Source organism: Ipomoea triloba, chromosome 4, assembly GCF_003576645.1.
Source record: "Ipomoea triloba cultivar NCNSP0323 chromosome 4, ASM357664v1".
In the NCBI taxonomy this organism is placed as follows: domain Eukaryota; kingdom Viridiplantae; phylum Streptophyta; class Magnoliopsida; order Solanales; family Convolvulaceae; genus Ipomoea; species Ipomoea triloba.
The window spans coordinates 4,520,158-4,530,379 of NC_044919.1; the positions used below are offsets into that span (position 1 = coordinate 4,520,158).

Below are 10,222 nucleotides of genomic sequence, written 5' to 3' on the forward strand. Positions count from 1 at the left end.
AATAATGAAGTTAGATCTCCTCGTTCGATCAAATCTAAATCAATGGCTCAAATTAATGAACTTTTCTTTAAAAAATTAAAAGGCGCGTCCTCAAAATGACGCACCTTAAGAAAGAAAACAAAGCACCTAAAGCTTTAGGTCAACACACCTTAAGCACACAACCCATGCACATAAAGCTTTAGACCGACACATCTTAAGTTTCAACAACTGACGCACCTTAAGCACACAGCGCAGAAACCACACATCTTAAATTTGACCTAGATGCAATATATATATATATATATATATATATATATATATATATGGGGTTCGGCTCCCCTGAGAACTACTTGATACACTCCCATTTGTACCGATTTTACTTGTGTTTTTATGTAGGGTTTATAGTAAATTGTGTGATAAAATATTGTGTCCAATGGTTATTTCCTTGTTTTCATATTTAAAATGGTATAATGCTTGGTTTAGATGTTTTTGATGTGTTTAGAAGTGCATTAGAACCATTTGGGAGCAAAAGCCAATCCAAAGGAGCCAAAGAGTTGTAATTCCCGCTACCATGGCGACACCTCGGTAATCGGACCATATCTCAGCCTAAGAATATCCAAATGAGGTGATTCTTGAACCATTGGAAAGAAGACTTCAAGGGCTACAACTCTTATGAAGACATCAAAGTGTGGTTCAAAAGGGAAAAGGGTCAAAATTAGGCTGCAAGTCGAAACTGTGTTGCAGACGGATTCTCGACGCGTCGAGAATTTTCTCGACGCGTCGAGAGTTGGCAGAATGCCAAGATTTTGGTTCGGTAATATCTCGACGCGTCGAGAAAAGTCCTCGACGCGTCGAGAAATCGCAGATCTGAAATTTCTGCTGTTATGAAATGTCTATTTTGCCCCTCATTCTCCACCCACTATAAAAGCATCATTTTCTCTCCAAACCCTAAGCTTGGCTGCGGATTTGGACAAAAGGAGATCAAGAAAGGGAAGCTCTCATCTTCTCAAAGAGCTCAAAGAGGAAAAATCAATTGGAGAAGAGAGATCAAAGAGAAGAGCTTGGAGGCTTCATTCGGGAGAATTTCTTCCTCTCTTTTCTATTTTAAAACTTTATTGTATATTTGTTGAATCTATTTTAGCCATGATAGGCTAAGCTTTCCTTTGGGATTTTTGGATTGATAAGTGTTTATGAACCTATGTGCCTAGTTCTTTAATTGCTTGAATGAAATATCTATTTGGGTTTATTACTTGTGTTGTAATTGTGGCTTAATTTCTTGATGCTTGTAGTTAAGGATCCTAATTACTTGTTTCATTGCTAAATTTGTCTATAAATTAGAGCACCCACAATTGCACTTGATTCTTGTACCTCGAGAGAGGACATGTTGATTAAGGGATTTATTGTGAATAGCTCACGAGAGTGAGTATTCCAATTGTGAATAGCCCACGAGAGTGGGTATTCCATTTATTGCTAGTTCTTGATTATATGTTGTGAATAGCTCACGAGAGTGTGTATTCCAATTACCTTATTTTGGGATTGAATTACGAGAGTAATCTTTCCCTTTTAGATTGCAATCATCCACACTTGTTGAACCCGAATGATTATTTCACTTTAGATTGGCACTAGGTGATTAAACACTTTGACACCCAAAAATCCCGCGCTTAATCTCTTGTATATAAAAGTCCGTTTGCCTTGCTTCATTTATTTTGTTTTCATAATTATAGATAAATACCCATTGTTAACGTAGGAATAGCTTCTCGTGAATTAATTAGTAACTAGTGCTTGATACCCCGCTTCCCTGTGGATCGATAACCCCGGAATACTCCGGGTATTTGTATGTGGTTTTATGCTACGACCACTACTCATCTGGTAAGATCGTATAGTCTAATCTGACCATTAAAAATAAAGAATGCACGATTATGATTAGACCAACAAATCAGTTTAGAGTAACAAAATTATGCGATTAAAATAGTAAAGAATGTGTTTAAAACAATACAACAGTCCACGCAACAAGTTTATAATGTCAATTACTTCGCCACTCCTAACAAGTTTTTATTTATTTATTTATTTATTTTGCACGAGCGTCCATCCTATTGACACTTAACATATCAAGGAGGGAACAATAGGGATTCCTCCACTCTAGCAAACTCTGCACATGCCGAAAAATCCATCACCCCTTTTTACTCCAATAAAAGTGTTAAATAATGAAACGTTTAAAGTTAAACAATATGAAGTAATTTCAGTGGTGCAATGTATCAAGACTCATTAGAAATTGAGTAACTTCATGTCGTTTAACAAATAACACGTGGTCAGATAAACAAAATAAATATATACATCGGAGTAGAATATAATAAGTGCATCGGAATTTGTATATTTTCTTACAAATTTGTGCATTTTACTATTTCTTTCTAGACTCCATCTTTTGTGCAAATTTTAAATTTCGTATTTATGAATAAACATTGATTTAAGTATCTGAACATAATTTAATATAGAGTAGCTCAAAATTCATATTTTATTTTTAAGATCTAATGCATGTAAGTATGAAATTGATGGAAGAAAAAAAGGTGCATTTATGTAAGGTGAGTTTGTAATCTTAGTATTGATACAGTTGATTCCAAGATATACGAGCGGAATTGATGAATTAGGTAGACCAAAACTAGGAAGTGACTTAATTAGGTTGAAGCGGTCTTGGGTAGTTAAAAATGTCAAAAGTTCTTCTCCAAGCAATAAATGCGCTTATATATACGGGTTCAGGAACACATGTTGGCGTTCCGTCATGTCTTACACGTGTATGGTGTAAGTTGGTCAGTCGGGGAGGCAGTGCCAAGTGTTGAGAGAGGGAACTGAAAAGAAGGTGGGACTTGAATGGGTTACATACTCATCCGGTTTAGGAGGTTGAATTGGGATACTTGGGAAAGCGAGGCCTTTATCACTCCAATCACAAGTGTATGCTTCCCGGTCACTCCTAACCAGGCGACCGGGCAATGCTTTGGATTAGGTTTGCTCTACTCGGTTCCAATAGGTTTTGATGTATAGTACTCTAGTGGTGCCTGTATGATCTCTATCAATTATGTTTAAAACAATACCATACAACAAATTTATAATGTCAATTACTATTGACCATCTTTAACGAGAATTTTATTTTATTTTTTTTTTGCATGAACGTCCATCCTATTGACACTTAGCATATCATAGAGGAAGAACGGGGATTCCTCCACTCCAACAAACCCCACACATGGCCCAAGGATGCACTTGCCGGAAAATTCGTCACGCTTTTTAACTTCAGTAATAATTAAATATAATAAAAGAGTAAAATAATTAAAGTTAAACGTTATAAATGTCCATCCTATTGAACTTAGCATATCAAGGAGGAAAGAACGGGGATCCCGCCACACCAACTAACCCTGCACTCTAGGATGCACTTGTCGAAAAATCAGTCTCCCTCTTTAACTTTTGTAATTATTAATATAATAAAAGTATTCAATTGAATAATGAAACGTTTAAAGTTAAACATTATAAAGTAATTTCAAGAGTGGAATGTATCAAGACTTATTAGAAATTGATTGAGTAATTGCGCGGATAAGTCAAATAAATAGTGCATATAGAATAAGTACATTGGAATTTATATATTTTATTACAAGTACGTGCAATTTACTAATTTCTTTCCAGACCCCCTCTTTTCTTGTAAATTTAAAATTTTATATTTAGGTATAAACATTGATTTAAGTATTAGAACATAATTAGCTCAAAATTCATTTAGTATTTTTATGGTATGATGTAGGTTTAAAATTGATCAAAGAAAAAGAGAGGTGCATTTATGTGAGGTGAGTTTGTGATCTTAGTATGCTTTAAACAATACCACACAACAAATCTATAGTGTCAAATTATTGTATACAAGTAATACTATACATAGCTAGCATATGCATATTTAAGCAATACATACAAAGTTTATACAAAATTACAAACAATTTACCCATCATATATGTAAATAACATATCATGTATACCATAATTTGCGTATTTCTTTTGGTTCACGTAAATTATAAAGAAATATTGTACAAACCTTTCTAACTACTACAAATTGTGTGCTTAATAATCCCATAAGATATTAACAAAATTATACCGAAAGGATTACTAAGTTGGTGAATCATGACTTTTGTACTTTGAGATTACGAGTTTGAATTTTCCTGGTCAAGTCTTTGATCAGACACAAATTTTGAAAAGAGTCAGAAAAAAATATAGTTAAAAAAGTTGATTTCTTTCATAAACTCTGGCTTTTCGATAACTGAAAAATATTTTATTTTGGGTAGTGTACATACATGTCACTTTGAATTTAGAGGTGAGAATTAAAGATTAGGATAAGAACATTGAATACTTTTCCAAATGTGAGAAATAATATATAGTAATTGTTTACAAAAACAAAGAAAAAAAATCTATAATAAAATAAAAGATTATGGTAAGTTTATCCATTACGGACAATTATATAAAGCAATCAAACCCCTCCAAAGTCCCAAGTCCTATATAAAGCAATAACCATAGTGGACCTAACATTTTTCTTTCTTTTCTCACACAAACGTATCAACCACTCTCTTCAATAACGTCTTCCATGGCCGCAAGGAAGAGCTTCCTCTTCTTCGGAGTCCCGGAGAGCGTAACTCCGATGACGCCGGCCTCCGGCGGTCCGCAGTTCGAGTTCGACGAGTCCGACGTTTGGAGCAACAACAGCAACGGCTTTAACAACGACGTCGTATCCTCGTCCGACACGACGACGAGACGGTCGGCGATACCGAGCTCGCGTGCGGCGGCGAAGAAGTCGTCGGCGGCGAAGGCGAGAGGCGTGGATCGCCCGGCGTCATTGCCGGTGAACATACCGGACTGGTCGAAGATCCTGGGAGGCGAGTACAAGGATCGGCGGCGAGAGAGCGAGGACGAGGACGAGGACGAGGACGGAAGAGTGCCGCCGCACGTTTATCTGGCGAGGACTAGGGTTGCTTCGTTGTCGGTGCACGAAGGTATTGGGAGGACGCTCAAGGGGAGGGATTTGAGTAGAGTTAGAAATGCTATTTGGAAACAAACTGGTTTTGAAGATTAATTTAGTAAGTAATTACTTATAATTAATTACCAAATTAGGATTAAGTTAAGGAATTAAGGGGAGATGATAATGGATCATATTTCATCTCATCACCCAATAAGTTTTTTTTTTTTTTTTTTTTTTTGGTGGTTCTGAACTATATGTATCGGTCTCATTTTGATCCTCTGGATTTGTGAGTCATTTTATTGCGACTTCAAATTCAGAGGATTCATCTTTATCGGATCTATGTAAATGTTATCCAGATTATGTATGGAAATTAATGTTCTCGTATTTGATCTCGTTATTTATTGGGTCTTCATTCAAAGAATTAATCTTCTGTGTAAATGCTACTTAGATTATATGTATGAAAATTAGTGTTTTTGCGTTTAAAAAAAAAATAAATTACGAGTAATATTATAGTAGCAACTATACGTACTAATTAATGAGAATAACTTTTGTATGGAAAGATTAATGTAATTTGTTTTCTTGCACATAACCATGTAGTGCCTTTTATAGGATTGTCATAATATATCTACTTTGAACTTACCAAGTTGTGTGGTATGCATAGAATCAACATCAGATATGTTTTGTGGAAGGAAATTGAAGAGTTAAGGGAGGGTTTTGGGAGAGGGCGGGGGGGGGGGGGGGGGGNGGGGGGGGGGGGGGGGGGGGGGGGGGGGGGGGGGGGGGGGGGGTAGTAGACTTGTTTTCTGTAGTTTTAGTGGTAGGTAAGAAAGCAACGTAGTAAGCTTAGACAACCCTTTGAAGCAATGGATTTTTTATGGTTCTCTTTCTTTTAGTTTTTTTTTTTTTAATGTAATTTCATTTTATAATAATTACATTACAATTATTATTATAATTATAATAAATAATGTGTATTTAAGTCTTTAGAAAACTTTTTAAAAATTACTAGTATATTCTAACATTAGGGCCCTATTTAGTTTACCCCACTTTTTTCCTTTTTACTAACTCCATTTAGTCACTTTTTTCCATCTCCAATTTTTCATTTCATGGATCCCACATGAATTAGAACAAAAAAAGACCTTTCGAAAGCGCGGAATCACGGATGAACAGTTTTTCACTTTTACGGAATAATTTTTTGTTTAGTTTTCTAACTTCCTTTACAAAGTTGAAAATTTTGGAAGAATGTTTTAAATCCTACGTGTTGTCCAAAGACGCTTGGGCCATTCTTTTTCATTTTTGCGAAAATGTTAAATATAATGATTTTCTTGTATCTACACCCCATAGAGTGAAACTAATCTGGTTGAGCCTCGATCATATCTCAATTGAAACATATTATACCGCGAGCCATGCCCTACGTGGGGCATTGCAAGATGAATTACTTATACAATTTTATTTTTAGTATATTATATATTTATTTTAAGGTAGTACACTAAAAATAAAATTGCAATATATTAAAAATGGACTTATATCTTGTCAATCTTGTAATGTTAACCATGATACACAGTATAAAGATTCATTCACAAAACAGCTCTTTAAAGGTATTGCTGCATACAGATGGAGTTTGATAGTAAATATATTTTTTAAAGATTAGTACAACACTATTATATTGTCAACCTCATTGAAAGCTCATTAAATACAAGTAATCTTCATGGATAATTGAAGGCAATAAAATAAGTTGAAACAAATGAAGTTGGTTATCAAATCGAATTCACATCACTCAAATCTATGGGCCTATGGGAGATGGGTTGGGTATATGTCATGAATCATGGAGACATTTTATCTTTCCAAAAAAGAAATTATTAAAATGGAAAAAAAGTAATGGAGGAAAGAATGATGGAGGCATCAATCAATGTTAAATATCTGTCTGAAAATGGGAATGAAGGGAAAATTAATCTACAGATTTGATGGATTTAACCATTATGCATTACGGTAAAACATACCTAATTATATTATGTTAAAAACATCAGGCGCCGCTTGATTTGGTTTCTTACTTTTATTTGCAAAATATAGTAGAGGGACAAAAGTGGAACTAAATCAAAAATGGAAACCATGAAACTTAGAAATTCAATAGCTGCAATATCATATAGGTTCAGGAATACACACAATTGCCCTAAATGTTTATCATAGTTTAGTATTACACAAAACAGGAAGGCTCAACAGGTATGCACATAAGCACCAACCTCATCGGGAAGCGAGAGACCAGAAATTGAGGAAGAAGGATGGAGATGCAGTGAACCAGCTCAGGAATGCCATAGCTGTTGCTGACATGAATCTTTTGCAGTGATTTACGGCACACTTATCGAGGTCGTTCCCGATGAGGACTGTGATACCAGCAGAGGCACAGGCAGCAGTGAATGTTACAGTGGAGGTGATCTGCACCAGAAAACCATTTGGCTAATAAGAGAGTTTATATTGAGGGAAATGTTTGCACAGAACATGCACAGATTTCGTGTAACATGGAAGATGAAATTGTCAGTGTATTAAGCAAAGCTAAGTACAACGAAGATTTATTACCCCATCACCGATGGCAAATAGACTAACGAGTCCGGTATTTCTAAAACTTCGCTTCACCAACAGTGCATATATGTCAGCAATGGCAAGCAACAGGCTCCACAAGCTTTGTAAGCTGACAGCGGCAACGAGGTAGCTAATGCATCAAAGAGCACAAAAACTATGGTTAGAATCCCTCGTCCATGATAATGAACCATACATACAGCACAAAGTATAGAACACATTAAAAGCTAACTGTATGATGAACCATAAAATAAATGCCATAGTACCAACAAGACCATCCAGCTTACTTAACCAAACATTGACCAATGACCATAGGATTAGCCAATTGAAATAAAAAAGGATGTCAGATATTATCTTTGCTGAAGAATCAAAATTTGAGTTGGAAACATAGAGGTGATAAAATGAACAAAGAGTAAATATATTCAGAGTAGAATTTCAAATTCTACAAGCTACTTCAATATAGAATAATCCTTCTTCATTTATGGGGAAGTAAACACTGCCAAAAGCAAAAGGAAAGATATTCAAGTTTGAAAACAGAAGTAAAGGAAAGAAATTAGTTTCCATGTTTAATTAATATATGCTAATTGCTGGTGCAATGATAAAAGGACCTTCACTAAAATATTCACTAAAATTAATTCCTCTTCTTTTTTTCTTTTTTCTTTTTTTTTTTTTGAGTACTATTCTCTGTTACAATCTAGTATCTGTCTATACATACTTTCTCAACCTATTGAAGCACAAAGAGTCAATTCCTCTTCTTTCTATAGCACTACTTTTGCAAATTATATCATGCGCCCAGGTTGGTGAAACCGTGAAACAACACATGCTCGTTAAGTGATGTTCAACAAAAGTGTATAAGTTCATTTCAAGAGAATTTATTATCCTAATACAGGGAGTCAAATAGACAATGAACACGTATACAATCCCAATAAACAGCTATTGCATAAGTGTGCCTTGTTCTGTAAATTTAGGTGAATCATACACCAACTATCATTCATTTTGGGGAGAAGCAAAAGTTGAGTTGGATAATTATCAGTTATTCATTGCTTAAGAACACTTAACAGATTTAGAATATTCCACAAAAAAAATAAACTTCATAGACTTCACCAAGATTAGCATATCAAGCACTGGTGCATCTGTTCAAATACAAATTGCATATATGATATACCCTCAACTTGAGCTGTCTGTATCAACCAAAACATCAAGATAAACTTCCCACCTATTAGGACCCACAAACAATTATGCTATTGACCAATTGGTTTTAGTATATGGGTGCAATAATACTACAATCTGTTCACCCACCTATCATTACCATTCCTATTTTAATTCTCAAACCAATCAGAATTTGGAATTTAACTCCAAAAGAAATGTTAAGGATAGACGTAATGTCACTAGTGCTCATATATAAGGTATCAAACTAGCAATTGGTGTATTTTGGTTGTTGGCAGCCCAATTTATATGAACTCCCAATGTGACTAGACACCATATTGCTTTACTATCCTAAATAGAAAACATGGCTTGTCATACAGACATGCGGTATGCACAAAGCACATCATGTTGGGGTTCACAAGGCAATAAGTGTGAATATAGAAACATGAATAACCACTCTGAGGAGAAATAAGTATCCATTGGATGGAATTGCTTCTCATAGGCCAACTTCCTCAGATTTAGATACAGGAGGAGGTAACTGTGACCTATCTCTGTTTCTTTCAGGTGCATCAAGGGGAAATGAGGGTAAGTTGGCCTCAAACCCTAGTCAAATGGACTGAAATGAGCTTAGCCTATCAGGATACAAAAGCTCCAACTCTGTAAGGAACCATTACACCAACATTTTTTTTCATCAATTCAAAGTACAGTCAACATCAAGATGTTATCAGCTCAAGTATTTTTACTCATAACCGTCATTTTAAATCCTGAATTAGCTTTTCACGAATCATTCACAACAACAGCTTAAATTGCTAAAAATCCAAAGCAGCAGCAACCAGCAATTTCAATCGGTTCTTATAAAAACCAGTAATTCTCCATTCTCACTTCTCAATTAGCGTAACACTGATATAAGTGAACTGATATGCATTTATTTCGGGAGGAGACGGGAAGCGATGAGGGAAGGAGAGGAGAGATACCAGAAGGCGGAGACGGACGGGAAATCGGTGGTGGTGGCCATGACGCATAGAGAAATGAGAGAGAACGCGAACTGGAAGAGGCGGAGGAAGAGGCCGCCGGCAGTTCCAGGCATGCCTTGAATATCCTTCATCCTCATCCTCGGCGGCGCGGCGATCTCCGCCGGAACCTCCACCGGATGCACCGCCGACCGACTCATCATCATGCTATCAACTTCCCAGCGGCAATCAATCAACAACCAGCAGAAAAGCAGCGGATACTAGTAAACCCTAACGCGGAGAGAGCGGAGAGAAAAAGAGCGATGGCGGAGAACTGAGAGGAGAGGACGCACCGTCAAGCTTCTCACTGCACTACACCTACTCTACGATACTACTTTTCGTTAAAGCACCTATCCCAAACGAATTTCAAACAAAAACTTCTTTTTTTCTTTTTTTCTTTCTTTCTATTTTCCGTAAGAATATTTTTAAACTTTTAATAGCGAGAAAATTCACTTCTAATTTATGTAAAAAACTTGCAATTATTACTCAAATGTGCACACATTTTAAATCTTATCTGAATTACAAAAATTCAGATAAGT

At 35.8% G+C, this 10,222-nt stretch overlaps 2 protein-coding genes across 2 annotated transcripts; one reads left to right on the plus strand and one right to left on the minus strand.

Moving 5' to 3' along the window:
* Nucleotides 1-4,495: 4,495 nt before the first annotated feature.
* LOC116015526 lies at nucleotides 4,496-5,342 on the plus strand. The gene has a single exon (XM_031255625.1). The coding sequence runs from the start codon at nucleotides 4,585-4,587 to the stop codon at nucleotides 5,068-5,070; it is 486 nt and encodes a 161-aa protein (XP_031111485.1). The 5' UTR covers nucleotides 4,496-4,584; the 3' UTR covers nucleotides 5,071-5,342.
* A 1,708-nt stretch (nucleotides 5,343-7,050) lies between these two features.
* Nucleotides 7,051-10,018, minus strand: LOC116015423 (CASP-like protein 5A2). Its single transcript, XM_031255485.1, has 3 exons — nucleotides 9,648-10,018; nucleotides 7,528-7,660; nucleotides 7,051-7,386 (listed from the first exon to the last, which is right to left on the minus strand). Exons 1-3 carry the CDS (start codon nucleotides 9,848-9,850, stop codon nucleotides 7,195-7,197), a joined length of 528 nt encoding a protein of 175 aa, XP_031111345.1. The 5' UTR covers nucleotides 9,851-10,018; the 3' UTR covers nucleotides 7,051-7,194.
* Nucleotides 10,019-10,222: the final 204 nt, after the last annotated feature.